Source organism: Morone saxatilis, unplaced genomic scaffold (assembly GCF_004916995.1).
Source record: "Morone saxatilis isolate NCDOM2014 unplaced genomic scaffold, NCSU_SB_2.0 Contig14, whole genome shotgun sequence".
NCBI classification, from domain to species: domain Eukaryota; kingdom Metazoa; phylum Chordata; class Actinopteri; family Moronidae; genus Morone; species Morone saxatilis.
In genome coordinates, this window is record NW_023339696.1 from 6,050,310 (window position 1) to 6,066,665 (window position 16,356).

Genomic DNA, 16,356 nt, shown 5'->3' on the forward strand with positions numbered 1-16,356 from the left:
CATGATAACCAGATAATCAGTGTGATTCACTTCACCTGTCAGTGCTCATTATGTTATGGCTGATCGGTGTAAAATGAAATTATTTATGGTATAAAAAGAAAAAAAAAGTTTGTCTTCACAAATTTGTATCCTCTTTTAGGACATTTATCTTTTACTGTGAAACATTGGATGAACAATCTGAGGCTTCATGGAAGGCAACCCACAGTGTCTGTAGTTATAAAAGGCTCATTCTAAGGTAAACATTAAGGTGATTTATACATGAATGATAGTTATGAATATTATATTACATTTCTGCCAATAGATCATCCTAAATAACAATGTCAAATACTAATCCTGGATATTCCATCTGGATACTGGATCTTTGAATGGAAAAACTCCAATAAAATACAAATACCCCAAAATGACACTGAAGTACAGTACTTCTCATTCTGGGTAGACGACATCTGAGATTACAAAAATACTTTTGATAATACAACTCTATACTAGGTAGAAATGCTTTGACTTTTCCCTTGAGGTTAATGGAGGCAATGCTGTTGGGCCGAATCACAGAGCATCATACTGAGTGCTGTGGTCACAAATGGGGCAAGCATATGCACGACCTCTGTCAGATTTATAAAGCCTAGTGCATAACGGTTGTGACTTTGACATTGTTTTGGGGTGTGGTGAACAAGAATGTACATCCTTGTAGCTAATAAGTAAGGACCTTGGGGCTGGTCAGCATGGATTAACCCCAGTAATCGAATTCAGTTTTTTCTTGGGGTTCAGTTCCCATGTGGCCTCCAATGTGATGTATAATGATCCAATCTAGAATCGAGCCCATAAGGGTTGTAGGTATTTGTTCATCTGCAGGCCTCTCTACTCAATATTGAGATGCCCCTGCTTCTAATCTGCATAAATTTAATTTCAAATTTCATGTGCTGCTATAAACCTACAATGGCAGGACTCCCAGCCCCTCAGCCGCATTCTGCACTTCATAAAACAGTCCTTTTATCTGTTGCTGATCTGTGTTAGATTTCACACTGGCATTAAAAAGAACAAAATTCTGGAGTGAAATGAATTAATAACAATGGAATGGGCATAATTATTTGATTTGTTCACAAAAGTAAATTAAATCTGCTTCAATTTTTTTAATTCAGCTCCGGTTTTATGTAATTTTCTCCTATTGTCCAAAGGTAAACCATCATGATAGTGCTGACCTTTGATAGAAAAATAGAGGAAGTTATAGTTTAGTGTGGCACTATTAATTTTTACTGTGTCTAGCTGTTAGTAACCAAACTAGCGTGAAGCTTGGAGAGTTGTTATGGCTGGCTAACACTCGCACGCTCCCAGCTAGATGTTATGTTACCATTTATCTGCCCAGCTGCAGAAGCTCGCCAGCTAAAGTAGCCCTTCAGGTAGTCATTACATCACCAAGCTTCCAGCACCACAAACACACATTAACACACACACACACACACACCTGCTTAAAGATAACACATCTTTACATGCGGGTGAAACAGACGAAGCGTGTACTCAGGCTATATGCAGATGAGAAGCTTTTATGCCTCACAAACGCACACAGGTGTCTTTCACGTGTCAACATGTATTGAATGTATTGAGCTGCATGGATGAGTGCACTTTGTACCACGGACAGATTTACTTCTGAAGCTGTCTGTGATGCTGCTCCATACTGGTGTGTGTGTGTGTGTGTGTGTGTGTACATAAAGTGGTCTGCTGGTGTTTGTGTGTGATTATGTAACTGTTTCCTCTGCTCCTGTTGTGTTTATGAATGCACAGATATTTTCCCCTCTCCAATACCCTAATTAGAATGATTACTTTGGCACACAGCTAGAAAGAGGGATAAAAAACATTTCCCCCAAAAAAGTCTCTTTCATCCTTTTCTCCCTCTTTATAACCATGGCAGCCTCTCTTTCACTTTCTTTGTGTATCTCTGTACTTTTCTTAGCTTGATTTCAATAATATATTGAGAATAATGCATATTTCAGTGGCTTTGTGCAATACACTCGTGACGCACACTCGTGTCTGCACATGTACAGTATAGAATTGCCTGTGCTGCTGCTAGGGGGAAGCCCCTTGAAGTAAGAAATGCAGGGTCTCCCCCTACTCACATATGTCAGTAGGCCTAATGAGAAGACCACAGCTCCCTAGAGACAGGGAGGGACAGATATAGATACATTGAACTAAGATGGCTCAAAGTACAAGGTGAGATGGAGCGGAGAGAAACCAAGATAATGCTGAAATGGAGAACTAATTCCTCCACTTTTCTTCATTACTTTGGAGACGACTTTGATGTCTTTCTTGTGTTTCTGGCCTGCACATCTCAAGAGATCACTTGTCAATCAAACAGTGCGGGCAGGACGTAGACGTGATTATCCTTGAAGCTTCTGTCAAATAAGTTTTTCTTTGTGTGTTCAGCCATTTTTGCTCTCACTGCTCATACCATTATGTAATGCATTGTACATTTTCTAATATTTAACGAAATGGAAACCAAACGTGACACACCTAATCATTCATTACGTGAATTTTTTTTTTTTTCCAAACTACAGTGCAATGTTTAAGAAAAAAAAAACAGATAACTTCTCATCTCATCAGTGTCTATGTCTGATTGGATCCTCGTTTTTCAGATTCATGAAAAAAAAACCTATTACTTTGTGCGTGTCCAACGGCTTCCCCCTTTCTTCCACTGTATAGTGAGATCAAGTGATGGTCGCTGATGAGAAGTAGATGAGAAAAGCAGGAAGAAAAGGCTGGATGATGAAAGCGTGGGAGTCAGAGTGGAGGAAAGGATGGATGATGATGGGATGGGGGGATGGGGAAGTGGTTGGGAAAGCCAGGGAGTGGAAGGCAGAGAGTGCAGGCTGACGGAGGACTATTGAATATCTGTGGGAAGCACACACGTTCCTATTGATTTATACTGGTGGCAATACTGCATGCATAGTATAAATTAAATAAAAATAATGTGTGAAGAGAGATGTTTTCTTTTATAAAGCCATAACATTGTGTACATGTAATTGTTTTGAAGTCCGCAGTTAAGTTGCAAGTTCAGGAGTGACTTTGTTGTGCAAGAAAAGAGAGGCGAGCAGAGAAAATCAGATACTTTTCCTCCCTGAGGCAGAATGTGCTGCTGAGGGTTGGTATAGCGACAACAATTTAGTAAGAGATGCCTTGAGCAAATTCATACCAGGCTTTCAGGCTTTGTACACACAGCTGAGAGTGGAGTGAAACTGGAGCCAAAATGAGCAAGAGCCTCATGGGAGACATTTTGGGGCCAAGCCTATGGTAATGAGGATATGAGCTCCAACTCCGAACATGATGAAGGAGGGGCGGGAGGGGCGGGTGGTTGGTGGGGGGGCAGACAGGTGGGAGAGAGACAGGTGTCAGAGGGGTATGTGCGGAGCTCTCGGTCAGCTCGCTGCACACAGTTGAGAGTGAATGCACGCACACAAACACACACAGAGCATTTAAGTCCTGTAATTACTTCCGCAACTTGTCCTGATGGGTATTACTTTAGATAATGTCCAATTCCACAGGCAGATAACGGGAAAGCATGATTCAGCGTGGCTGAGGGCTCAAGCATACCGTTTGTATTAGTCACTGCTACATGAACTAAAATTAGAAAGAGACCATCGCTTTAGTTATGTTACATGACCATCAAAATACAGACTGTCTTCCTTTCTAACAGATTGTTCACCCCTTCTGAGCAAAACCTGAGTGACTCCATTGTCCCTTCAGTTTCACTACTTCAAACGACTCCCTAATTGGCTTTCGGGGACACGGCTCCACTGCCAAGGGAAGGAGAACATCAACCTTTTGGCAAATTATTATTTTGATCTGCTTAGCCTTGTGCAACGACAAGGTTGGCAGCAGCCTCACATCCGCGTGCCCAGCATTTATTCAGTTTGTTCCAGCGTAGCTGATGCTTTAGAGTGATCTGTGAACGGTGCAAGATTGCTTCAGGGCAATCCTGTTCAATAAAAGACCAAGTTAGTGGCAGCGTGGTTACAACAAATCTTATTGTAACATGCTGCATTAATCAAAGAGCACAGCTGCCAAAAGGTTGGTTGACTAAACCTTTTCTAACCCGGCGGAGAGTCCGTCATCCTGAAGATCTTGACTTGGGAATTGTTATGTGGGCATTTAATGAATTTGGGGTTTAGAGCCATTTGGTGTCTTGACAAAGTGTTCAAGGAACTGAGTACTGGCATTTCAAATTAGGGGAGATGGACTTGTGGCTTGGGAAGCCCTGAAGTTGCATATCTGGTCTGATTCAGCTAACATTACTACTTAGCCTTTGGTTTTAATAAAGACAAGAAAGTAGAATAAGTTATTGGAGCACAAAAACATCTAGCAGTGAAGTTGCAGATTGCAACCAACTGAATACAGCTCGCAGTGTAGGAGAAACATGGCAGAGTGTAGATAGAAACTACTTATTCTAAAGTTATAAAAACACACAATTCTTATTTTCAGGCTTTTTTCTGCCAGTAGATGCTCTTAAATGTTACACACTGGATCTTTAACTTAACACTATTTCATTTGCACATTAACATTCATAAATATCACATCCTGTACCAGGTTTAATAAATCACTATTGTTATATGAACAACCAAACTAGAATGCTCCAGACACATGGACAGGGACTGTAGAGCTGTTATTAACACACAATACCTCATAAGAATTCAGTTATTTGATCTTTTTATTATTTATTGATAAAAATGTCAAATATATAGTTATTTTGCTTCAGTAAGTTAACTCAGACTACCTAATGTATTCATGTTTTAGTGGCTAGAGTGGCTATGTGGGCTCATATTTCTTCTGTGCCGTGACTTTTAGCTGGAGTCTTCCACCGTTCCCTCTCCTTAGATTCTAGTGGGAACAAAAGCAGCACTGGTAGTTTAAAACAGTTTTATTGGTTTTCCTGTGTTAGTCTGGAGTGCCAGAGTGAGCGATTCACCAGGAACACATGGATGACTTCCCTGCCACAATCTGCCACAGACTCGCTGCGTCTGAAAGACATGCAACTTTTCCTGTGACCGTGATGTTTGACTGATGGGATTCTCATCCTATCAGCTGTCGGATCTAAACGAACCCTGAGGGATTTGATTCCAGTCTCCACTATTCCTGATGTCAATTAATGTCAAGTTTCTGGCAGATCTGTCTCATGGTGTTGCTGTCAGCAGGGTTGGCCCTTACAGAATAGCACTAAAATGCCCCGCCCCCACTATAAAACCTCCGTCCAACATGCGGCCTCGTCCACTCTCTGCTGTTCTGCCTCTCTCTCCCTTTGTCACACTAAAACACTCTTCATTAAATATAGTGTATGTATTTGTGATGGATCACCCAGGCCACATGGGAGCTTGAATTGATCATCAAATCAACTCGTCTATAAAGACGTTGACGGCACAGAAGCAGCAGTTGTCTGGTTGCGTACAGCTACTGAACCATGACAAATGTGCTGAACACAATATGAATGATAATATTGATCAGTAAATGCATAAACAATTTTAAATAAATGCATTGTATTCTGTGTGTGGCTGTGTCTGCCTGCAAGCCTCTAGTGATGTAGAGGCTTGCAGGCAGGCATTTTTGTGCGTTTTCTCTCATTTTGTTTTAAAATCTTGCCAAAAAAAATATGCAAGTTTTTCACTGGATACATGTGCCTAAAAAGTTTTCAGACTTCCTCAGGCGTCTGTGGTTTTTGGCCCATACTGTCCTTTTCTGGCTTGCCAGGTGACCTCCTGCTGACCCCCCTCACATATGAATCCCAGATATAAATCATAAACTGACTCTGGACCTGCTCAGCTGTGGCGGTATCATAACACCCAGAACGGATATGCAACTCAGGTCCAGATTGGAGTCCACTGGCACAGCAGCCTGGTTCCTGAGCGGATTAAGGATCCAGACTGGATCCGACTAACCCAGATGTGGTGATATAAAATAAAATAGGTTGAATATTGAGCCGTAAGTTGCTTGTCTGACCATGCAGATCAGGAGTGGGCATGGATCTGTTACTCAAGTGATTTTATTGCATAAATATTTTAGCATAGCAGCATGGCATAACAAAGCTTTGTCACAAAATCATTTTGAGTGTATGGCAGTGTAACTGCTAATGAAGTATTCTTCATTAGCAGTTTCTTTTTGTGTACGGGGAAAGAGTGTTTTGGCCCAAGTGTCCTGTAATTACAACTGTGGCCACTGCTCAAAACCTCCTTGCAGACATACATTACTTTGACCCCTGTCTGTGACACACATCTCAAGGTGTAGTTAAAAAACGCAAAGCCGTCCATTTAACCCAACAAATACCAACTGTTAACCTCTGGGGAAATATATATGTAGACATATGACCTATAGACACAATTAACCTCCCTTACTTTAGCTCCCTTTGTACAATTTAATGTTTCTCTACAGAAGCACTTAATCTTACTGTGGGCTACATATTAATGGAATATCATGGAAACAATAATAATAATAATAATAATAATGGTCCCTCGTGTTCCCGTCCCTTACACCCACGCAAGGTATGGGCTAATATATGATTCATACCCTTCCTATTATCTGCTGCTGACATGCAGTAGTGATGCACGAAACATCGCGGGGCGTGCGCGCCCAGATTGGCTCTCAGTGGCTTTTTCGCGCGCGCGTGTGTGTCTCCAACCGCGCGCTACGTCCCTATAGCCGGGCATCACGTCACGTGTCAGGGCTCCCGGGTCCTGGGCCAAGTTTTTTCCGTGTCAGATCGTCCACGGAGCTTCAAAGCAAGGCGACCCACACGGTCCGAACACTCCTGCGCGCATCTCCGCTCCACGCTGCGTAACCACCACCTCAGCGAGGATGGACGGATGGATGGATGCGTGTATGTGGATAGAGGCTCCCGTTTAACCGAACGCGCAATTGAAGACCACTTCAAGTGATTCTTCGGTTACTTCCAGTGATTTTTTTTTTTTTTTAAACTGCTCTCGGATTACCTTTTGATCTGTGAAAAACAATAGAAGTAAGGAGGGCTTTTTTTTGTTGTTGTTGTTGGGGGAGACAGAAGAGAGGAAAGAAAGGAAGGAAAGCTCCGGGTTGCTGAGAAAGGCTGGGTGCGCTAGAAACACGGAAAGTCACGGATCATGCTTATGGGAACTTCCGATTCCGTCTCGATAAGGTATTTAAAAAGAATAAAGTTGTTGTTGTTTGCCTGTGATGTTTTAATATCGATCGCGTCTAGAATTGAGTCCACTTTTTATTGAACAAAAACACACAGGTGATGGGCGCTCCATTCCCTCAGCCGTTTTTTTTTAATTCTCTTTGTACTTTTCAGCAGCTATTCTGAGGAGAGCATGTTTAACATTTTTCCCCCTTTGTCACACAATCCCTTGAGGAGCGCATACAACTGCCTTCAGATGCGCTTTTCTTATAAAACGGCAAAACGATGGACAACAAAGCCCATTAATAAAGCCCTTAAAACAAAAAAAGTCTGTTAGCTGGATTATGAAGACTGATGTTTTTCCCTCGATGTTATTCCACTTATTATAATAATCAGGATTAGTGTGGCAGTTATTGTGTGTATTTTGTTTTTTTCTTTTTGCGCATTCCCTGCCCACCATTGCGTGGTGTGGGCTAAAATCCTCTAGTAGACCAGAGACAGAGCAGTCCATCTGTTCAATCACATAGCAACAGGAAGAGCGAGGAGAAAAATAAATCCCCACTATTCCCATAATATCACAATATAACACTGTGAAGTTTATTACTTTATTGTAATGGGCATCTTTTTGTGACTCCAACTATATGGAGTCACTGAAGCAGCCAATAATAGTAATAGTAATGATAGTGAGTTTGCTGTATTCATTTATCTCATATATCATCATATCATTTATTTGATGTTCCAACAGGGATTTCTTCATTTTGTGGGATCATTCTATCATAGGGATAGTTCATTTTTAAGTGGAGAGAGACACACACAGAAAAGGAAGTGTTGACAAAGAGCTTTTTGAAATAAATGCTCGTGAAAAGCCTCAGGTGCTGCCAGGTTAGTAAACGAATATTGAAAATCTGTGTCTGGATTGATTGGAAGCAAGTACTTTTGCTGCTGAGGGATCGGAGGAGGAAATGGTCTGAGTGTTTATTTGGCTCATTGCGTGATTTGTCTCCAGTTGCTCTTTGCTGAGTTTTGCTGAGTCTTTGCTCTTCCTTTTCTGTCACTGTTTCTCTGCGTCTTCCGCAAATGTTCGTCCCTCCATACCTCCGTCTCTGCCGTCCATCTTCCCTCCCCTTCCCGCTTTCCACCTCTCTCTAACCTCTCTTCCTCTGACCTCCCTTCAGAGTGGCTCTGCCTGATGCTCTATCATGACTGATGGCGAGGGGAGAGCGCGCTTTCAGTACGCAGAGTGCCCGGAGGTGCAGGAGCAGGAGGTGGTGCAGGAGCAGGTGAGGCTCGCTATACCGACGCCCTATAGGAAGGACGACCCGGGTCAGGATGTTGACCCTGGAGGAAGCCATGACGAGGAGGAAGAGGAGGAGGAGGAGGTGGAGAGGAAGGGGAGGGGCAGTAGTGGAGGAGAATGGAGTGCTGAGGTTCAGGAGCATGAAGACCAGGAGCCGGAGCTGGAAGTGGAAGTTGGACCAACATTGGGAGTTCGTATCAGGGCTCCTATTCGTGATCCAGACTGTGTCTCTGAGGAGGAGGAGCAGCAGCCGTACCCGGCCCTGGCCCCCGTGGCCTTCTTCTGCTTAAAGCAAACAACAAGGCCTCGCAACTGGTGTCTTCGTGTCGTCTGTAACCCATATCCTTTCATATGCTGGAAACCTAACTCAGTGTGACACCTGGTAAGACCAAATATGTCCTCATTCCCGTATGTGTTGACTATTGCCAAGCTTATGCACATCGCTTGGTTAAAAGGTATGTCATTAATCGGCTTTTCAGCCCAAAACACACGTCAAAACTTGATGGTTTAGTCAGCTGTTGCTGCTTCCTTAAGGCTTGATGCTAGCTATATTAAAGTGGCAACTTGCTTGTTCCTTTGAGACTAAACATGCACACTGTGGCTCCACACTGGTGAAATCTGATAGGTCATTTGTCCAACCACTGTGGTTAAACCTCCTTAGGATACCGTTGTTTGGGCATATGGGATTACTAATGAAGTGCGTGGCTGTATTTGTAAGACTAATAGGTCACCGTTGTCTTGAGCTCGTGTTCATTGAGAAAAGAGTCGGTGTTACTTTCGCTGAGTTTCTCTCCTGCATTGGCTTGAGATTTGGATTGTTTGTCTGGTAGCTCACCTGGAAGAGCTGGCCCCCCATGTACCAAGGTTGAGTCCTCGCTGCGGCGACCATGGGTTTGAGTCAGACCTGTGGCCCTTTTAAAAAAAGTAGATCCAGATACATATTCAGGCAAAATTGGGACAAATCTTTTATGTGCTTGCACAGCACATGTTTGCACCGAGGCATCATCGTCATTAATGTAAGTGAGAGCTCTCTGTCCATATTGATGTTTTCAGAGTCTGAAGGGAATCGTGCTCTTTTCTGGTCACGTTTGGTAACATCCTCCCACTGATTATGTATGAATGTCAGCTGTCTTAACCTTTTCCATGCATTGTTTCTGGGATTACTTTAATTCTGGTTTTGGTGTGCTTAATTATTTCAGAGTAACCTGCCCTGTATGTTTGAGTATTAATCGTTTGTACAGGTTAAATGCTATCTTTGAGCGTACAGTATCCCTCTGCTTACATTGTTCTGGCAGCCATTTTGTGCTAAAAAATCATTCATTTTAATTTGATGCAGGGATGCCAAATAGTCCAAATGAAATCAGTTTTTAGTGGCTCATTTCTGTTTTGGTTTCTATTATTACCCCTCAGCTGAACATCCTGCCTGGATAATTTTCATCTGTGGGATGTCTTAACACACTGGAGCACGGACAAAAAAAGAACATAATGTGCACCCAAATCCAAGCACTATGAAAAGAACTTGAAGATGAACCACTGCAATGTTTTTCATTGCTTATGCGGGGGAGGTGAGTGGTGTAAAAACAAAATCAGGACCCGAGTCATATTTGTTTGCTAAATACATTGCTGTGTACCTGGAATCTAATCCGGGTACTGAGATTATAAAGACACAAGCAAAATTATAAAATGCAAACGTGTTCTTCTCCTCTTATCTTCCATTTGGCTTCTAGGATTGTGAGTAGGTTATAAATGGTGGCTGAATTGCTGCATCCAGCCCTGCATGGTGCTATGGTATCTTTTGTGTGTGTGTGTGTGTGTGTGTGTGTTTTTGTACAAGCCTATGGCAGTCGCAGCCTGGAGGTGGAAGTGTATCTTTTTGGAGGCGAATCTTGACATGTTGTTTTAAGGAAAGGAGGAAATGGAGACAGATAGATAAATAGTTAGATAGGCACAGTTGTTTCATGATATGTATAGATGGATTTACTTCTCACAAAAGATTTCTAGCTCTAAGAAGGGGAGTTGATGATTCATACCAAATTCAGACAGACACTGTGATGTGGGTCAAACCCACGTTGATGGGCTGTCTGAATAGGCCAATTTGCGGCCTGCCAACTTTCCTTAATGACCCATCTCGCGACAAGAGTAGAATATGGATCTGATGCTACCTTGCTTTGGTGAACTGCTGTTCCTATCAGGGATGCAACAAGAGTAAATGTTATGTACATTTCTAGTATGAAAAGAATATCTGAGTGATCATGTTCTGTGCAATCCCCAATGACATGCTGGGTCTTTTACTAAAAAGACATATCGGACATGGTAACCTTTTGCCCACAGAATTGGGGAAGGTTGGGGATATCAGAGGATACATTAAAACTTTTTCAATGTTAATGGAGGTTAGGAAAACAGGGGACAGGGAAGTATGCTTCCAACATTAAAGGGGCACTCCAGTTATTTATTATTTTCCTTGTATACATTTGGGGGACTTACTAGAGAAAGCCCAACTGCTACTAGATTTTTGATAGGGATGCACCAATAGCACTTTATTTCAGACCAAATACAAGTACTGACATTTAGGTACTTGCCGACACAAGTACCAATATGAGTACTTAAGAATACCGTTACAGTTCTAATAATGACATTTTACTTTTATCAGATGTTCCTCACTTTCTATAACAAATGAAATGCTGCTAATGTTGTTATAAAAGTTGCTTACATTGCCTCTCCTCCGTCTACCTTCTCAACTAACAAGAGGTTATGTAAACTTCACGCTGCCGTAAAGTGGTATAATATATGGTATCAGAGTAGTTTCATGATTACAATTATACCATATTGAGTATATGGGACTGACCCAATACTGGTATTGGTTTCGGTGCATCCGTAATTTATTATGCAAATGCAACATAGATATTTAGGAGTTAAAAAAATCTGATATGGATATAACTGTAAAAAGCTAATATCTGCTTTATATAAATATTTATATATAAGCCATACTATAAATACAACCAAATAGTCTTTCAACAAAAAATAGGCAAGGCAAAAAAATACAAGAAAAACAATACAATTTTAAACATAAATAAAAAGAATAAAAAAATAAACACCAGGCAAAAATTTTTTGAAAACCACTGATTAAAACGTAAAAACTAAAGCTATAACATTACTCCAAATTAAAAGCTTAGATTAAAAAGAAAAGTCTTCAATTGTTGCCCTTGTCTTTCAAACTCCACGCCCCCAGTTTATAATACAGGTTTTCTGTCAAAAAAATTTAATCCAGCTCACGGTAACCCTGATGATGTAATCAGAACAGCTTCCTCCAGAGCCTCAGAAGACACTGTACATCTGTTTCCACAGACTAAATAAAACTGGTCTTTATGTTTAAAATGTTTTTGTGTGTTTTGAGGGTTGGCTGATGAGAAGACTCTTGTATTGGTAACCTTAAGGAAAGGCTTAGTGGTTTCTTTCTGTATCTTAAAACTGGGTGCAGACTGCTATGTCAACCAATCATCTATTCCAATCAGCTATCCCTAAGCAGTAAGCATCTCTACCAGCTTCAAAGTTTCTGTTTCCAAAAGGGAATTTCCCTTTGGGGAATAATACCACAGTGTTATATCCGTATTGCTCAATGTGGCTGCTAAAGAACCCAGACACGGAAATGAAAGATATGCTCTCTTACAGAACAGAGGTACTTGGTGAAATTAAAATATTACACTGTTCAGGGAGGCTGCCCCTGTAGTATGAGCAGTTGCATCAAAATTAGAAAATAATTTAAAGGGAATAGAATTGGCAGACCTGTGCAGGCATTTTGGAAATCATACAAATACACATCTTGTTGGCTGTTTTTAAATGAATACAGAATAAAGTGGCAGGGATTGTGGCCAAGTCTATTTCTTCTCATGCCGCATCCATGCTAGAACTGAGGGTATATTAGGACTTTAATCCAAATCTATCTTTATCTTTATAAAGTTTGGACACAGAATTCTTGAATTGCCTTTTTTGAACCCCTTTTCACACGTTTTCATGTGAAAGCAAAGCATTTCACTTGTTTAATGTGAGGTATTGTTCCAGACCAAAGAAGATTTTGAGTAAACCCTGGTTTTAACATTTACATGTTACACGCGCGCGCATGTAAATCCTTTGAGAAGATGAAGATGAAGTTACAGTTACAATAGGAATTTTGTTTGAAATAAAAGCGAATTAGAGCAAGCAGAAGAGGACAGGAGCTGGATAAAGTCTAAAAAGGATCCAACATTATCCAGTTGGACATGCAGGCTTAGACACATCGGACATATGGCTTGGCAGCCTGCTGTTTGGCAGATGTTGACGTTGCATTACATTATGTCTGTTTTGTTCACAGCACTGTAGCAGGGATATACTGCAGTGGCTGCTGTGGTACACTCAGATGCTCCTATGGTCAGCACATGTGCTTTTCCTTCCTTCCTTGTGTCCTAATGGAATTTCGGATGGTTCTGATGGTAAAAGATGTGTTATTGTTTGTTGACAGTGAGGACTGTTTGCACCAAAATAGCAAGGCTAATGAATAACACACACACTATCACATGCTTGGCCTTACATTGCAACTGCTTGTTTAAGATTGGAACCAGGTTATGTCACAAGAGCTGATCTCTCTGGACAGCTCTCTGTGTTTTATTCCTCAGTGTAAGTTGAGTGTGTGTGTGTGTGTGTGTGTGTGCAGGACCCACTGTGTAAGCATTGCAGAGTTGGTGGTCCACAGTGGTCTATGTAAATATTATTCACAGCTTAAATGCTCTGCCACTCAACCACACAAAGGCATGCACACACTGGATAAAGTGTGAGTCTGGAGAGGAGAGACAGAAAGATAAAGAAAGTTAAATGGCTTGACTGCCCTTTTATTTTCATTTCTTGAAACACTAATCTTTTTTACAGCCGTACCTTTAACTCACATGCTGCAGATTGGAGAAACCAGACATCAAACTGTTGTGAACAATATTGTATTGTAAAAAATTCTGACACCTCACAGTCCGTCTCTGGCTGCTGCAAAAATCTGTTTTTCTCGCATGTGACAGTAATAAACAACGATTCTCATTCATCATGTTTGTTCTGCTCATCATTATCAATCAGCTGACCTTCTTTCTTGCCTGTACATGAACATCTTAGGATGTGCAAAAGGCAGCAAGCTATTGAAGTTATTTATTTTATTTACTGCTTTGCTTTTGACTTGTCTGCCATATAATACAAAGAAAAGATGAAACTGGCATGCATTTTTCTTTAAATTGCCTTTCATTTTAAACCCTAGACACAAAGGCCGATGACTACCTTAAGATGAAAGCCACACTTTTCAATAAGGAAGCTTTAGTGGTTCTTTGTATTTGTGGGTCAATTTTGAGATATTTTGCTGTTGATGCATTCAAGCTTTGAGAAAGATAATAAATATGTCTTTGCTCCTTGTTTGTCTCACACATCAAGTGCTTTTTTGTATGTGATCACATGGATCATGGACAAAAAAGATTGAGCTGACTAGGGATTATTCATCTTAAAATAGTTGTTAATCTAATGAAGTCTAAGGCTGAAGTGATTAGTTGATTAATAGAGCAGCCGATTTACCGAAAATTAATTTGCAGTTATGGATTAATTTGTAATTTATGTTTTTCAGTAATTGTGAAGATTTCTAGCTTTAGTTTGTCTTATATGATGGTTTGAAATGTGGTTTGGACAAAACAAGAAATCTAAAGGCATTACCTACAGCCCTGGAAACTTTTGATTTTCTTTTTTTTTATTTCCACAATGTATTCGTCAGATTAATTGACACTGGATTATCACTAGTTTACTTCTGACATGATATAGAAATAGAAAACCAATGGTTGCTTGTTTAGCACTATTGAAAAGCAGTTGGTAGTCCACAGCTTAAAACATGCTAAAACCAGCCGCGTGTGGTCCTTTAAGAAAGTCCTAAGAAGGACTCTATCCAGTAGATAATGTATCACAGTCCATTATACCTTAATCGTCTTCTCAGTGCTAATACCTCCTCCGATGCTGTCACAACACCGAATGTTTATGAGTCGCTGGTTAGATGGTGCGATAGAATAACAAGCTGATTCAGGCTGATTAGATCAGATTCGGGGGGCCAGACAAGGTTAATCCATTACAGATGAGTGGATTCATCATGCTATCTGTCTCCATTAGTCATCCTATACTCTAAACATGTTGAGAGGGCCTCTTGTACTTCCTTCATAAATGAATACAGATGAGGTTGCACTCACGTACACACAGAACAGCGGTTGGTGCTGTCTTATTGGAAGGATCAGAGGGGTTTGTTTAACCCTTACATGAGGTGTTGGTGGGTTGGACCATTGAGCAGTTGTATGAAATTGGAGACAGAGTCTAAGCTGTGTGACATGGGGGGACAGCCAATCCTAGTTAAAATCTCCAGCATGAAGAATCTCATTAAATTATAGCCTGGGATAAGTGTTGACTTCAGGATGATAAGAGGCCTCACTGTTTGCTGTGGGGGTTGAGTGGGGGGGAGTGGCTTTAACAACGTACAGTACAGCAGTGATAAAATGACCCATAATAAGCTCTGTCTTCAGGGCAAGAAGTTTGAATTGTCAACTTCCTCTAACTCCCACAGGGATGCCATTTCAAAGGTCTCTTTCTCTTAGTGTGTGTGTTCATGTCTTAAAATGACTTCATTGCTGCAGTATGAAGGATAAAGAGAGTTGGCCTTGATGTCAGCAGGTTGTCCTTCTCCTGCTGCCACTCAGACAGGCATCCTGAGGTGTGTTTGTGTGTGTGTGTGTTTGTATAAGCACACAGACAGGCTTCTGTGCATTTCTCTCCCTCTCTGCCAGTCTCAGTGCTCATCTCGCTGTATTTATATTGAGCAGTGCATCTGTGTGTGTGTGTGTGTGTGTGTTTGGTGACTCATTTTATTTGGCCTGTGCTCATGATAACAGCAGATTGGGGGTCATGAGGTGTAGACAGAGGGATCCTGTCTCTCTGACGTATGAAATCTTGGCACACCCTGCACAGTGTGTGTGGTTGAGTGTATCTCTGTGCTTGTATGTGTTCAGTATATGAGTCTAACTCTTGTTTTCTGTAATGGAGGACTAAAAAAGCAGCCGTGCGTAAACCTACAGACCTTCAATTTTAGGGAAGCAAAGCATTTATGGGCTCTCTCTTGCATAAATGCTCTCTCTGGTTGTGTGAAAAGTAACAATATTCTCCCCACCAGCCAACATGGTGTCAACAGTAGATCAACAATAATAGCGCCGCAAGCTATGTAGCAGACCTCCTGCACAGATGCCTCTACAAACTTCTCATCTAATTAGCAGATTTCTGCATAAAAATAAATACAGCTTTCGCTCAAGACATAAAGATATCATTAGATTCTCTTTACACTTGTTTAAAGTGAAAACGTGGGGTAAATATTGTGTCCAACATCTGTAAAAATACAGAATGAAAAGAGCAAACAAAGCTAGCAGATTTATATAAAGTACTACACATTTTACATTACAACATACTAACTTTAGGAAACACAGAAGAAGTAGAAAATATAATACCTTAGCTATGTACCTTTCAAAATAAAAGTATGCGCTGAATCCACATTTACAATTATTATAATTATAACATTATATTATACATACATTTACAATGGCCTGTTCCTAATTTTGTGCAACTGTAGCACAGACTATCACCTGTCATTAGATTCCTACTTTTATTTAATTTACATTTTTGTTTTTTTTAAGGGTGTGTAGAAAACATGTTTAAAATATAATTTTGCTTATAGTAAGCATTGCTTTTGCACTGAAACTCATATGACCCTATTACAATTAACTTCTAAATGCTAGCCAGCCTCGCAAAGATCATTATAAATTGCATTATGTAGGCAAGCATAATAAGTAACCAAATATGCATTTCTGTGTAATACTGTTTATTGGAGCCTTTGTGTGTGTGTGTGTGT

At 40.8% G+C, this 16,356-nt stretch overlaps 1 protein-coding gene across 1 annotated transcript; it reads left to right on the top strand.

The window, feature by feature from the left end:
• The first annotated feature begins 6,667 nt into the window (after nt 1-6,667).
• Nucleotides 6,668-8,799, top strand: LOC118323074 (neurofilament medium polypeptide-like). The gene is made up of 2 exons (XM_035654994.1): nt 6,668-7,144; nt 8,302-8,799. The coding sequence occupies exon 2, from the start codon at nt 8,326-8,328 to the stop codon at nt 8,797-8,799; it is 474 nt and encodes a 157-aa protein (XP_035510887.1). The 5' UTR covers nt 6,668-7,144; nt 8,302-8,325.
• The last annotated feature ends 7,557 nt before the right edge of the window (nt 8,800-16,356 follow it).

What these genes read in the sequence shown, in the direction of transcription:
- LOC118323074 (XM_035654994.1), top strand. Translation starts at nt 8,326, where the DNA reads ATGACTGATGGCGAGGGGAGAGCGCGCTTTCAGTACGCAGAGTGCCCG.